General features: G+C 43.7%; 1 protein-coding gene across 1 annotated transcript in view; it reads left to right on the forward strand.

Annotated features, from left to right (window-relative positions):
• The first annotated feature begins 606 nt into the window (after positions 1–606).
• grin2bb (glutamate receptor, ionotropic, N-methyl D-aspartate 2B, genome duplicate b) overlaps positions 607–15,900 on the forward strand; it is a 200,182-nt gene continuing 184,888 nt past the window's right edge. Inside the window, exons 1-2 of the mRNA XM_037698261.1 lie at positions 607–858; positions 892–1,289. Coding sequence (XP_037554189.1) covers positions 627–858; positions 892–1,289 — 630 coding nt within the window. The 5' untranslated portion in view covers positions 607–626. The remainder of the gene's footprint in view (positions 859–891; positions 1,290–15,900) is intronic.

The raw sequence follows: 15,900 nt of genomic DNA on the forward strand, positions 1-15,900 counted from the left end.
ATATATATATATATATATATATATATATATATATATATATATATATAATTCTAAGGTTAAATTCAGAATTCTGAGAACTAAATAAAGACAGAACTTTGACTTAAATTTCAGAAATCTGAGAATCAAATAAAAATTTTGACAAGATTTGAGAAAACTTGATGAAACTTCCTTTATCGAATGCCCACAAATGTTTTTTGCAGGACTTTGTGTTGGACGTTTTTATTTATTTTATTGCATCATGTTTAACAACTGCTATCATTCCTACCTAACCACTGCTGCTCCGTGCACCGAAGTACGACCGCCCATCACCTCTGAAGATGTGCTGGAAACAATTCTGATAGTTCCACATGTGGCCAGACTCATCACTTCACGAACTGTCACTCTACAGCTGAACTTGACTTCCCAACAAGCTCAGTTCCAGTCAGCTGTCAAACTTGCTCAAGTATTTAAGCTCCATCATCCAAAGCACCGACTGCGAACACTGTTTTTTTTCTACCAGCTGATGTATCTCAGACCTGTGCAGTTACACGTTTGTAATGTTAAGTCTCAGTTTGGGATGTTTTTAACGTGATGTGTTTATCATCTCTGCCCTTTCCCCTCAGGGACGGTATTTAAACTCCTCCACGATGCTTGTCAGCCTCTACTCGTCTCCCTCCCATCTTCAGGACAAGCGTTTGGTGTCCCCACCCTCCAGTCATCCTCCTCCTCCTCTGGACCAGTCGTCCTGCCATACTCGACCCCAGCCTCGGCTCACCCTGCCCATTCTCTCCCTGTCCTGCTCTCTGCTTCTCCTCTCCATAGTCCTCGTGCCTGTCTGCGAGTCCAGGAGAAGTGGGGGTCCAGGAGCAGGTCCTGGAGGTGTTTCAGGAGGACAGGGAGGCCAGAGGGGAGGCAGCAACCAAAGAGGTCCAATCATCCCTCCTCATTACCCTCCTGTGTTACCGGGACCTCCAGCTATCAGTCCTAAACTGATCAGCCCGCTCAGTATAGCCGTCATCCTGGTGGGCAATTCTAGTGAAGTAACCTTGGGGACTGGACTGGAGAAGGAGGACTTCCTCCACATTCCTTATCCTCCCAAAGTGGAAGTGGTCACCATGAACGAGACTGATCCGAAGAGCATCATTAATCGGATCTGTGGACAGATGACGAGGAACTCTCTACAAGGCGTGGTGTTCGGTGATGACACGGATCAGGAGGCCATCGCGCAGATCCTGGACTTCATATCTGCTCAGACACACATTCCCATCCTGGGCATCAGAGGAGGAGCCTCTATGGTCATGGCTGCCAAGGTAGGACACTTTAGACTTCCAGAAAATAATTATTTTTCAGCAGCAGTAAAAAGGTGTTCGCTGTTTTACAAAAAAAAAAAACCCTTAACAATGAAACACTATTTTATTTGATTGTTTTAGAGGAAAGTACTTTTTTATTTCATTCCAAATCTACAAAACATTTTTTTTCAAATTATTCTTCAAGCATTTTAATGATGTATCAGTCTCTCACTGTTAAAAGTTCCTCATTCCAAAACAGCATTTCCATCGATAGACCTCTGCTGTTAATTGACGTCACACTAAGGTTGCTGACAAAGAGCCGACTCAACACTGAACACACTCACAGTGTGAAGCTAAAGACCACACAACAAGTCAAAAACCTTCTCTGTGGGACTAATTTAGATTTCAGATGCAGAAAAAGCAATATTTAAAAGAGCACAACAGATAAAAAAAATCTAACAAAATGTCACCACAGTAAACAGCACACAGTTCTGAATAGAGGAAAAGAGACAACTACATCTGGAAAAGCTCAAAAACCTTTATCTTTATTTGTTTATTTGTCAGGGACTGTGTACAGAAAAAACCCTCAAACTAAGTAAAGAGAAGAAGAGTTGCTATTTTATCTCAATGGATTTTTTCTCTCAACTTATTAAGCCATGGGTTGAACAGTGGTCAGAGCTGTTGCCATAATGTTCTTGAAGGATCCAAATCTTTGGAATGACTCTTTAAAACAAATGGTGGAAACAACTGAGAGGTCTTCCTTTATAATAGTTTTCATTCTCGTGAGTTCCTCGTTTTTCCTCCTCAGGTGCAGACACACACACTCCTCCTTTTCTGCGGAAAGGAAGAATAGCAAAGGGAAGGAGTGCAGCAGTTGTTGTATATCATGAACTAACTAACTAACTACCTAACTAACTAACTAACTAACTAACTACCTACCTAACTAACTAACTAACTAACTAACTAACTAATTTGTAGTCAAACTAACAAAGACCCTAATGAACCCCTATTGTGAAGAGTAATAGGTCAATATGTATGTGTCTTACCTCAGTTTTATAACTCGAACTCCACGCTCCCTGTTCTTTGAATTGAGAAAGCTCCTCGGATGAGAAGTGAAATGTCTTCTGTTCCAAATAAAGTCCAGTTGTTTTTTGTCTTTAACTTTTTTGATTTTACCATGTCCTGGATGACTGAGAATCTTAACCAGCATGTCATGAACACTAGCTCAGGAAGTGTGTGTGTATGTGTGTGTGTGTGTGTGTGTGGGGGGGGGGGTTGCACATTTGTCAACTCATGCGGTATGGTCCTTGCATTGTACGACACTACATAGGTCTATGTCTACATCTGATTCTATGTAATAATGTCACTAACTGGTCAGAGTTGAACAGCTCTGAAATGGACAGATCTACATGATCCAGCTCTCTTCAAAGAATGATAAATCCCATCTCTACTCTCAGTGAAAAGGATGCAGGATCCCCTCATGGCTGGGGGCCTTTCTGATTGGAGTTTGCATGTTCTGTTTGTGTACTTGTGGGTTTTCTCCCACAGACCTGGGCACAGGCATACATGTTAGATTCATTGGTAACTCTAATTTGTTCCTTGGAGTGAGTGAGCACAGTTGTTTTCTCATTTGTCTATGTGGTCCTGTGATGGACTGGAGACCTGTCTAAGTTGTCCTCAGTGTCTTGCAAAATAAATGCAGGACAGGGACACCAGCTGTCAATGACCTAGAGAGAAAAATTGGGTAAAGAAAATGGATATGTTTAATTTTTTTAATTTATACCCAACCCAAGAAGACAGGCTTTAGGCGAGTCAATTTGCCCTATTGGCATTGGAAGACTTGATGATGTGTCTATCTCTGCTGCCACTTGTGGAGTTTAAGGACGCATATTTAATTGGATTTACAATAACTGGTTCCTGCTTTTTGGATTCAGCTGGTTGCTGGTTTTATCTACAATCAAGGAATTCGTCGGCAGCAAATTTGGACCCGATCCCGCTGCTTGCCTTTTTGATGGCTTGGTTCGTGTCTCGAGTACCCAGACTCAAATGCTTTGGGCAGAATGGATCAGATCTTGGGGATTTTACTCAGTCACGTTCCATCGGTGTGGCCATGTAATTTGGACATTTCGGAACCGAGTGGACCAACACAGACTCAAGGTTGATGTCATTAAGTTCTGCCTGTCCCCAAAACAACTGTGTGTTTATCTGAATTTGGCTCCCTTGGCTGGCCTTGAAGGACATCTTATCTGAATTTGCCTGGAGAACATGTGAGCCGACGCTCACACCCCCTCCCTGAGGAATTTCCAACTGATAACTAGATGAAACCAGATGAATAAACTTGTGTCATCCTTTCAGGACTCTTGGATTCTCATAGTTGTTATTCTTGGCCATTCCTCGACATACCACGAGAATGTTTATGGATCTCACCGGAGGACATTGATTGATTATTCCATCCTTATCAGAACTCTTACAGTGACCTCGAGAGCATCTATGAACACGATCACCGCTCTCGTCGTCCCCCTCTGCAGAATGTCTACGTCACTATGTGCTTGTTTGTGCGAGATCTTTTTTTAATATCAGAGTTTTTTCTTCTCAGGCAGGAAAAAAAGTCTGATAAGAATTTTTTCACCTCCAATTCCTACATGTGTCCAGTTTACCACTTTTATTGTCTGTCCAAACAGGTCTCACTTGTAAATAAGTCTTTGAGGCTCATTGTGACTAATCTGTTTAAATAAAGGTTGAATGAACAAAAAATTCTGACATAAAATGATTAATACAGTAATAATTAGTCCCAAGTCTGCTGATCTTTATTTAAAAAAAACACTCCAGCAAATCAAATCATAAACCTGGGAGCAAATGCCAAGGCTGGTACAGAGTGCGCCGAGGTGGATGGAGGCAGGCAACAAAATAATGTGCGCAGCCAAGTATGCAGTTTTGCAAGCTATGCTCATAAAAAAAGGCACGAGTTAAACAAAAACTGTCCACTCAAAACAGCCACATTTGGTAGCAAATACCTAGAATTAAGTGAAACGCACAAAAAAGAAAAAAAAAAAGTATTTATTTTATCAGAATTTTTCAGCTAGTTTGAGTCACCAGTCAGTCTCCCAACAGTCACAGCTCAGTGAGACTGGGCCACATTATGGTATCTACATAGAGAACACAATGCAGATCAACATTTTATCTCTTTTTTTCTCCTCCTTTGTCCTGTAGTGTGCAGTACTGTTTTAAGTTGCAACGAAATGACACAAATGTTTTTATATGATCATGCCACCAACTTCATCTATTGCAAGGTGAGGCAGCGTCAGTTGCCATTGTACCCTTGAGCTAGTTGACAGTGACATGACATATGCAGTGTCCCTATGCTCCAATTAAATTATTAATAGAAAAACTTTTCAATTAGAACATCAGAACCTTTATAATTGTTATAATAATGATGGAAACATGTTACAAACTAATGCTTTTATTAAAATATATGCACTAACAAAATACAAGCTTAACCACACAGTTTTTGTAAATGAATCAAGACTTCAAAAATCTTCCTGAAGTTGCTTTTTTGTAAGATAGAATTGCATTACTGCAAATTTTTATTATGCAAAATACAGGCCTGTTTGGAAACAAATCTTTAAAAGTTAAAATGAACTGCTGACATCTCTTCAAACCTTCCCTTAGTTAATCTAAAAGTTGTTTTTTCTGCAGTGATTGTTGTTGATTTGGCTTTCTCCAGCTGTCGTGCTGCAGTGTACCTGATTATATCATTAGACCTGCATTATTGTTGAAGGGGGTTTTTGGAAAACACACAAACACAGATAATTTTCCCCCTTCACAGTTTTCACAACGTAACGAGTCGATCTGATTGGATTTTGGAGATTCATGCTGTGAAAATCTCTGTATTAATTAGACAACGAGATTGTTCAAAATAACTGCAATCAAAGGTTTCCTAACAAAGCCTTATTGACAGGACAAACACAAACACATTTGAACATTTTTTAACCCAAATTAGCATGCAACAAAAAAGCACCATGGAAAATAAGGCCTAGCATTTCTTAAAAACACTAGTGCTGCTGAAATGCCAGTGTTAATCGAACATAATCTTACATTATTAAGAGATGGAGTAACTCTGTCACGTCAGATCTCACACGATCTGTTCGGCTTCAAAATATGTGTCGAGTACGACTCTCAACTAGTACCACACCAAATTGTAGCTCAATATCTGCAGAACTGACTGAGAAATAGGTATTTCTGTGTTGGCCAATGTTGTTTAGCAGTGGCAGCCATCTTGAATTGGGTTGGCTCCAAACGTTAAACAGTTGTAGATGTACAACGAGTGATTACTTTCTGAAAGTGTAAGTTAGGGCTAATCCATTGGTTCATGAGATATTTTGCTAACAGACAGATTGAACTAACCATAGTAAATTGTAAGCTTTTAAGAAAAAGTGTGATCATTTAGCTCTAAGCAGAAGTTGTTTATGACTTTCAGCTACAAACGCACCAAATTTAAGCTCAGTATAAACTGATTCAGCCGTTATTGTTATTATTGCTCTTCGGTGCATTTTTAATCGGCAACAATCAGGGAAGGGAAGTCTGAGATTGTCATCACCGTATGATCCCATACAATGGTAAAATTAGTTCTCTGCATTTAACCCATCACACCTGAGATACACCCAGGTGGAGAATGGGTAGCTATGAGAGTGCCCGGGGAGCAGTTAGGGATTAGATGTCTTGCTCAGAGACACCACGACATGTGGGAATGTCTGGGAGTTGAATCGAGACTTTCTGGTCCCAAGTCTATGTCTACCCCATCTCCGCCCAGTCACAGGTCCTGAAACCTTATCCTAGATTAGCTAATTCTGTATAATCCAACATTCATTTTACTTGTTTGGACCTTTTATTGGAATACACATGAACTTAAAACAAAGAACCAAGTCCAGCTGCTGTTAATGCCTCTACTCAAAAGGCAATCAGCACAGCAACACTCAGCAGGTCTACAAATACAGAAGCCTTTTTTTTTTCCTTCATTCTCTTCAACAAAAAGCTGCGTCACAAAAATAATAATAATAAAAAAAGACAAAACAATGAATGAAAAGAAACGGTCAGGAAACAGAGCCCTGACATCAAGGAGATGAAGGAAAACGAATGAAAGAAATGAGTGCAGAATATGAAATAACACAAGTTGTGTGGGTGTGACGGAGGAAGAGGAGTTTACTATAATCATCGGTTCAAAGCTGGCATGTGGCAGTGGGCACAAGCTGAACGTGACAGAGATGAACATGTGGCTGATGTGCTAACAAACATATAAAAGAAGAAAAAACAAAGATAAGACAAAAACTTTCTTCATGTCAAGGAGAAAAGTGCACTAAACATCATTTGATGCTTAACGCAGCTGAGATCTTTTTTGTCTTTCTGAGCAATTGCCATTTATTTGGCTTCCCCCCCCCCCTTCCTAAGCCTTTCTTCTTCCTGTGCTACACATGTTCGCTGTCAGTCATGCACAGAACGAGGGGGTGAGCACAGTGGATAATGTTGGCATGGCAACCACTTGCTTATATATTTCTCCCTACACACCGTATAAAAGCAGCTACGGACAAGAATAAATCATTATTTCTGAGTAGGACAAATGCTGTGGCAGAAGGGAAAGGGTTGCAATCATAAAGGTGCAAGTTTCTGAATAGATGAATGAACAGATTACAGCTAAATAAAAGGAGTAGGAAAAACTGACAAAAAGGATCAGAAATGAGAAGGTAAAAACGCGAAAAAGAAATCGACTGATGCTTTTGGTGTGATTTCTAAAGATGATGTGTTTTTCTGTTATTTATAGGTTTGGAATCACAGAAGCCACAAATAAATTTCAAGTTATTTATTTTAACTACCTTGCAACAACAAATGGATATTTGCATGTCAGAATCAGCTAGATTTATTCGTCATACACACCACATGTGGTCCATGTAGTGGAACGAGATTATGTACACAGGGTCTCAGTTACATCCCACAATAAAAATGTAAAAGAAAAAACAATAAGATCTAAGATATGAACTAAGACTATGAACTAAGAAAAACATCAACTAAATATACTGTACACTAAGCACCAATCAAGGCTGGATCACCCATATGGGCAACTGGGCAACTGCCCAGGGGCCCATGATCTCTAAGGGGCCAGGGCAGTGAGGGCACAAGCAGAACATCTGGTTATCTCCTGCTTTACTTGGAGCTCTGCGCTGCACAGAGACCCTGCTGCGCTTCCGCTGCATTTGTGCAGCCCGGCCTCCTCCCAGCGTGGCTCCAGCTCTCGGTTTTTTTTCTTTTTTCAATCGGATCCTCGACGGTGCGACCTGTCAATCAACTCAGAAGGCGTGTCAGTAACTGACCAATCGACAACCTCAGTTTGTCCCGAAGGTAAACGCCCCTTACCTGCTGACAAGCTCATCACTTTTTTTTCTTGAGAAACATTGTTTAAATTAAAACAATAAATTTGTATCTGTTGTGAGATGATTTTAGCAGTTTTGCAGATTTTTAATCTACTTAATGAAGAATAGTATGATTTAAAACCGTTCATCAAACAGGAAGGAGGGATTATTATCCCTCCTCTTACTACAGTGAATGTGGTACTTTGCTATAGGTACAACTATATTTATGGCATCAGAGAAAGCTGAGCTTAAGTTATCCACATAAAGTAAAATGGCATCAGCACGAAAAGAAGGAATGTTAAGTTTGAGATTAATCCAGTTTCTGATGTCGGACCAAACACTTTGTATTGACATGAACAAAAAAATTGCTCGAGGGATTCATCTTGTGATTTACAAAAGGCACAAAAATCAACATCAAATTTAAATATTATTTGCAAAAACATGGCTACAGGATATATCTTATTTATTATTTTTAAAATGATTCTGCTTCACTTTAGGAGATTTAGGCCATTTGACAAATTTAAAATGAGCAGAAGTCATACTGGTTTTATGATTATATCAGGAGGTTTCTTGAAGGAATCTTTGTTATACTCAGTAAATCCTTTGTTGCAAACATTCATTGATAATCTTGTTGCATTTGAAGTCAACTAAGTTACAGGCATTTAATTTTAATTTGGGCATAAAAACGTCACCTTTGAATAAATAATATTTTTAATTCATTGAATCAGCTGTTGGTCAGGTTACTTCTTGTTGTGCCATTGGCTCTAAAATAGTTACTGAATCAAGTGTTTACTTCCATCCATCTGCGGGGGTAGCAGCCTTATTAGGGAGGCCCAGACTTCCCTCTCCCCAGACACTTGGACCAGCTCCTCCAGGGGAATCCCAAGGTGTTCCAAGTGTTTACTTGTGTAGGTAAAACTAGATGTTAAACAACCATTAAAATACACCAGAATGCAGGAAATGGCATCTACTTTATTCAAAATTTTCTGGGGGAGGACCAGACCCCCCCATCAGCATGTCCCCCCCCCCCCAGTATGTCATCCCCCCTCACACATTATAAATGCTTCTGACACCAGTGGCCCACATGTTACTAAACAAGTACACATATGGTGATGTGTGGTGTTCAACGTGCATTCAACTTAATTCAGTCTTGATGATTTGTGTCAATGAGCATTTGGAGTTTTATACATAAAAATACACTTGATAGTTAGAATGTTAAGTATATTTACTGTATATTATGGTGATTTATTATGTATTTTGCCAGATTATGGTGATTCTGGGGTCGTGATGATGGGGCCCTTGAAGATTGTTGCCCAGGGTACAGCGAAGTGTTAATCTGGCCCTGGCACTAATAGCATAATACGCCAAACAGCAAAACGAACATGTGTCTGTGTAAGCAGATGAGTACGAATGAACACATCAACATGAAACAGATCAGCAGCAACATGAAACAGATCAGCAGCAACATGATGTGATTTTTCAGTGATTATTCTGGTTAGAGATTCATGAGTCTAACAGCCTCAGGGTAGAAGCTGTTCCTCAGTCTAGTGGTTCTGCACTTAATGCTCCTCAACCTCCTTCCTGAGGGGAGCGGGGCAAAAAGTGTGTGTGCTGGGTGAGTGGGGTCCTTCATGATGCATGTGGCTCTCTTCCTGCATCTGGAGGTGTAGATGTCTGTGATGGTGGGGAGACTGACTCCAACAGTCTTCTGTGCAGCCTTCACCACTCTCTGCAAAGCTTTTCTTTCTGCAGCTGTGCAGCCTCCATGCCACACGTTGATGCTGGAGCACAGGATGCTCTCCACTGCACACCTGTAGAAGGAGGTAGGACTGAGCTTCCCAGACCATGTCGTCTCAGCCGCTTGAGGAAGTAGAGTCTCTGATTAGCTTTCTTTATCAGGCTGGTAGTGTTGTTGCCCCAGCTGAGATTGTCATTCATGTACACCCAATTACTTGTAGTTGGAGACCACTTCCACTGCAGATCCTCTTAAATTCAGGGGGGAGGTGTGTTTGTTCCTTCTGAAGTCCATGATCATCTCCTTTGTCTTTGTCACATTGATGTGAAGGTTATTCTCCTTGCACCAGCTCTCCAGGTGTTCCACCTCCTCCCTGTAGCTGGATTCATCATTGTTTGTGATGTATCCCACCACCGCTGTATCATCTGCAAACTTTACAATGTGACAGCCTGGATGGGTAAATGCACAGTCATACATGAGCAGAGTAAACAGGAGAGGGCTCAACACACACATTCCTGTAGGGAGCCATTGCTCAGGGTTATGGTGGAGGAAGAGAAGTTGTGGATTCTCACAGACTCTGGTCTGTTTGTTAAGAAGTCTGTGTAATTTTGGTAAAAAAATAAAAAATAATAATAATAATGCTCCAGAAATCTTTGAGACAACATAAGGATTGTGATAAACAGTAATTATTTTGTTTGCAATAAATTTATTTTTATTACCTCTTAAAATTATTCAATGATAAAGTTCTTCCAGTATTTTAAACTATAATCCAAAGACCCATGCACAAATGCTGGCTTACCCACAAACGTTTCCTACAAGCAAGACTACAGAGAAGAATTTGGCAAAACCATGCATGTGACTTGCATTTCAATTGCTCCTGTTCAGCCTCACAGGAGGTTCCAGACTTGCCGTATAGACTTTTTGTCATGCAAATCAAATTATGCAAGTCTTATGAAAAACTAAGAATTTATATCTGTAGTTCTTGTGTGCGCCTGAATCAAGTCAGGTACACGGTTAGCATACATGACATTTGCAATGACAGTAAGACACACAACTGAGGCACGGCCATTTTACAATTCACGTGCCTTAAAAGTACTGCACAAGTACTCCTCACATGGTGTTTGTATGGCCATGCAATCCAGAAGTATCCCTATGTGTGGCAAACCTGTTGGGCACACAATCCACATGCAACACGAGCAGTAAGAGTCTAGAGTATAAATATTAAGAAGGAATTGGTCTAGGGAGCAGCGCGGTGGCACAGTTGGTAGAGCTGCCGCCTCTCAGCGAGCAGGTCGCACCGGTTCAAATCCCGGCCGAGGGCCTTTCTGGGTGGAGTTTGCATGTTCTCTCCGTGCATGTGTGGGTTTTCTCCATGTACTCCAGTTTCCTCCCATTGACCAAAAACATGCATGTTAGACTGACTGGTAACTTTAAATTGTCCCTCTCATTTGTCTCTATCTGTCCCTATGATGGACTGGAGACCTGTCCAGGTGTTCCCCACTTCTCGTACAGTGACTGCTGGACATAGGCACCAGTGACCCATGCGACCCAAAAAAGAAGACGTGGTTAAAGCTATCGGATGGATGGATGGATGATGGATGGATGGATGGATGGATAGAATTGGTGTATAGTATGAAGCATTAAAGAAAGGAAGAAGGCAGCTGTTGTTGTTCTGCCACAATCACTGATAATGTTGGTTATTAAAAGGAGAAAATAGAGGGTGAGGAGCAGTGTAAAGCAATATTGGCTTTGCTCGTACAGGATCACCAGAGTCAGAACATAAGGCGTTAAACTCATTGGTGGGTGTGTTCATAGATTGAACAGCAGAGTGATTGACATGTGGGACGGGAAGTCTGAGATTGTCATCTTTGTATGTTCCCATACAATGATGACATTAATTCTCTGCATTTAATCCATCACACCTGAGATACACCCAGGTGGAGCAGTGGGCAGCTACTGAGCACCCAGGGATTAGGGATTGGGTGTTTTGCTCAGAGACACCATGACATGTGGGAATGTCGGGGAGTCGAGCCACAACTTTCTGGTCCCAATTCGGCTTCCCTACCTCTACCCCATCTTGTCCTCCAAAATATAAAATATATTTAAAATACTACATATTTAAAATATGGTTCGTTAGCAGCCCCTCTCTGGGTTGCCACCTTACTGTGGTGAAGGGGTTTGAGTGTCCCAATGATCCTAGGAGCTATGCTGTCAGGGGCTTCATGCCCCCTAGTAGGGTCACCCAAGGCAGACAGGTCCTAGGTGAGGGACCAGACAAAGTGTAGCCCAAAGACCCTTTATGATGAATACAATCTATGGAAACAATGTTCCCTCGCCCAGACATTGGTCACCAGGTACCCAATCTGGAGCTGGGCGTGGAGGTGGGGCATGCTGACGAGCGCCTGGTGGCCAGGCTTTTATCCATGGAGCCTGGCCGGGCACAGCCCAAACAGGCAACATGGGTCCCCCTTCCCATGGTCTCACCACCTGTGGGAGGGGCCAAAGGGATCAGGTGCAATGTGGGATGGGTGGTGGCCGAGGGCGGGGACTATGGGTTGAACAACTACATAATTTTTAAACTTGACATTAACATAATAAAACTCGAGTAGAACTCGAGTAGTTGATGACATCATAGGATCTCAAGATGAAAAAATGAATAAAAATAAAACCACAAAAAAACGTAATTTATTATTTACAAAAAAAAGACCAACAAAACATTGGGAGCATATATTATGCTCCTACCATTTATCATATTGCAAATAAGTCACAGGAAAACCAAAACTATTAGTTATTATTATTAAGCTGCAAAAGTGAAGAAACGTGTAACACGTCAAAAACAAAACTAAAAACAGTGGGGCGGACGACCACCCCGCACCACCGCCAGCTGTGGTGCGCATTAGGTTTAGTTTTAGAGATTAATATTTTTATAGTTTTTTTTTTATAGGTTTAGAGATTAATATTTTTTGCTTTTGGTTTGTGAAACAAGGTCAGAGGAAGCTGGTTCTGGTTCGGTCGATTGGACTCCGTGTACACCATATTCTGTGACCTGCAACAGTGCATGCAACACCGCCCCCTACGGGCACAATATACGGTGGTCACAGAAAATGGTATAAGTATAACACCGGTTCGCAACAAGCTTCAAACAGTCAGGAAGTTGATTCATTTTCTGTTTCCTTACGGTAGTTGAACCGGAAGATTCATCTTTATTGAAATATTTCCATACTATTGATGCATTTCTACCTGTTTGCCAAGACTGGGCCTGCTCCGCTCAGTCCATCTGCTGGGAGGGATCCATTTGGTAGCTTCTACTAGTAGCCCGGTGCGGATCACGGGACACGTGACACAATGACGTCACTGTGATTACTCAACGTGAAATTTAAAAACTTGATTGATGTCCTAGGAATCGACCTGTCGATTACTCGAGTATTCTGTTAAAGCCCTAGCGGGGACCCTGGCGGTCTGATCCTCGGCTACAGAAGCTGGCTATTGGGACGTGGAATGTCACCTCTCTGGTGGGAAAGGAGCTTGAGCTGGTGTGCGAGGTTGAGAGATTCCGGCTAGAAATAGTTGGACTCACCTCAACGCATGGCTCTGGCTCTGGAACCAGTTTCCTTGAGAGGGGTTGGACACTCTTCCACTCTGGAGTTGCCCCTGGCAAGAGACGCCGAGCAGGAGTGGGCATACTTGTTGCCCCCCATCTTGGTGCCTGTACGTTGGGGTTCACCCCGGTTAACGAGAGGGTAGCCTCCCTCCGCCTACATGTGGGGGGATGGGTTCTGACTGTTGTTTGTGCTTATGTGCCAAACAGCAGCTCAGATTACCCACATTTTTTGGAGTCCTTGGAGGGGGTACTGGAGAGTGTGCCTCCTGGGGACTCCCTTATTCTACTGGGGGACTTCAATGCTCACGTGGGCAATGACGGTGAGACCTGGATGGGTGTGGTTGGGAGGAATGCCCCCCCTCCCCCAATCTGAACCCGAGTGGTGTTCTGTTATTGGACATCTGTGCTCGTCATGGATTGTCCATCACAAACACCATGTTCAAGCATAAGGGTGTCCATATGTACTCTTGGCACCAGGACACCCTGGGCCACAGTTCGATGATCAACTTTGTTGTTGTCTCATCTGGTCTGCGGCTGCATATCTTGGACACTCGGGTGAAGAGAGGAGCAGAGCTGTACACTGACCACTACCTGGTGGTGAGTTGGCTCCGATAGTGGGGGAGGATGCCGGTCAGACCTGGCAGACACAAACGTATTGTGAGGGTCTACTGGGAATGTCTGGCAGAGTCTCCCATGAGATGATGCTTTAACTCCCACCTCCAGTAGAGCTTTGAACATGTTCCGGGGGAGATGGGGGACATTGAGTCTGAGTGGACCATGTTCCGCGCCTCTATTGTTGAGACGGCTTATTGGAGCTGTGGCTGCAAGGTTGTTGGTGCCTGTCACGGTAACCATCGAACCCGGTGGTGGACACCGGCGGTGAGGGATGCTGTCAGGCTGAAGAAGGAGTCCTATCAGGCCTTTTTCGGCTGTGGGACCCCAGAAGCAGCTGAAGGGTACCGGCAGTCCAAGCGGCATGCGGTTCGGGTGGTCACTGAGGCAAAAACTCGGGCGTGGAAGAGTTCAGAGAGGCAATAGAGAATGACTTCTGTACGGCTTAGAAGCGATTCTAGTCCACCATCCGGTATCTCAGGGGGGGAAAGTGCTGTGCCACCAACACTATTCATAATGGAGGTGTTGTGCTGCTGATCAAAACTCGGGATGTAGTGTGTTGGTGGGTAGAATACTTCAAAGATCTCTTCAATCCCACTGGCACGTCTTCCACTGAGAAAGTAGAGCCTTGGGACCTTGGGTCGGGCTCTCCAATCTCTGGTGCTGAGGTCACCGAGATGTTTAAAAAGCTCCTCGGTTGCAGGGCCCCAGGGGTGGGTGAGATTCGCCTGGACTTCCTTAAGACTCTGGATGTTGTGGGGTTGTGTTGGCTTACACGAGTCTGCAATATTGCATGGACTGTAAGGATGGTACCATTTACTGGCTCTGTTTGTGTCTGTGTTTCCCTTGTGTGTTCTCTGCAGTTTAATTGGTGTCACCCTTGTCTCGTCACAGCTGTTTGTAATCACGTCTCGTTTTGTCCTGGTATAAAAGCTGTCTGTTCTGTCTTGTTCTTCGTCGCGTCGTACTCGTTTGGGTCTTCTGTGTTCTCCTGAGTATTCTGAGTTGTCCTGAGCTTCCTGAGTCCCGTTTTGAGTATCCGTCCTGAGTTTAAAGTAAGTGTGCTGCCACGTCAGCTTATTGTTTTGTTACTTTTCATTTCATCATTAAAATACTTATTTTTGTAATCTGCCGAGTTGAGTCCTGTCTGCGCTACTGGGTTCGTTCTTGTCCACCAAACCCTGACATTACGACGCGACCATACATTAGAACCCAGCGGGCAGGGCTCTCTCGGCAGCTCACCTTTTTTCTTCTTTTTCTCCTCCGAGCCTCCCGTGATGAGTAAATCCACAATCCGGTGCGGCGGGTTTTGGACCAGGCCCGTCCGCCCACAAGGATGTTATGACCAGGAGGTGGAAATCCTGTCCTCTCCACTCCTGGTCCTCGAGGAGGACAGAGCTCGGTACCGGGGAAGCCACCGCACCGCAGTTTCGGAGTCCGCTTCGCCCGGCTACTCGGGATGGACGTCGGGGGAAGATGAAGAGTTCGAAGAGGACTTCGGTTTTGTTCCGGTCCCTCGACGCACCCGTCGTCGCCGGGGAGGTAGGAAGCGGTCCCGAGGGCAGCCCGCGGCGACCGGGCCGGTTTCGTCGGCTGAGCAGAATTGTAGAGTTGGTTCTGGTGTTTCTGTGGGAGCTGGATCCGCTGCCTCACCTCTCAGGTTTTCGGTGGGGGCGAGGTCCGACATCCCGCGGGGGCTCCGGTCCACTTCTGCTCGGTTCGGCGGGTCCGGTCCGGTTGACGTTACAGGGGCGGATTCCGTGGCCTCACCCTCCAGGTTCTTGGTGGGGGCGGAGTCCGGCCTCTCGCCGTCACATCGCGCCGCGGCTGTCCAACCCGGCCAGTCTGTACCTATGGGGCCTGCTACAAGTGACTCGGTGGGGGCGTGTTCCGCCGCCCCACCTCTCAGGTTTTCGGTGGGGGCGACACATGACTCTACACCCTCACTTAAAGACACAGGCCCATCAGTATCATATTCACCCCAGGATCTCGCTTTCATTAACCAGTCACTATTAGATTCATTTACCACTGCAAGAAATAACCCGGACAGTTCAGCAATTATATTTTCATACATGGAGAAGTTTTTGCTTTCATGGCCCGGACTCGTTCAGCTTCCAGAGTACAATAATTTATTAATAGAAACTAGGAAACTTAGCACACCCAAAGTCACCATCAATCATCATGCTACAGAGTTCCAGGTCTCTTTGCCGTCTGCTGCAGAGCCACAGGTTTCTTTGCCGTCTGCTGCAGAGCTACAGGTCTCTTCGCCGTCTGCTGCAGAGC

Source organism: Nematolebias whitei, chromosome 3 (genome assembly GCF_014905685.2).
Source record: "Nematolebias whitei isolate Nwh7 chromosome 3, NemWhi1, whole genome shotgun sequence".
NCBI classification, from domain to species: domain Eukaryota; kingdom Metazoa; phylum Chordata; class Actinopteri; order Cyprinodontiformes; family Rivulidae; genus Nematolebias; species Nematolebias whitei.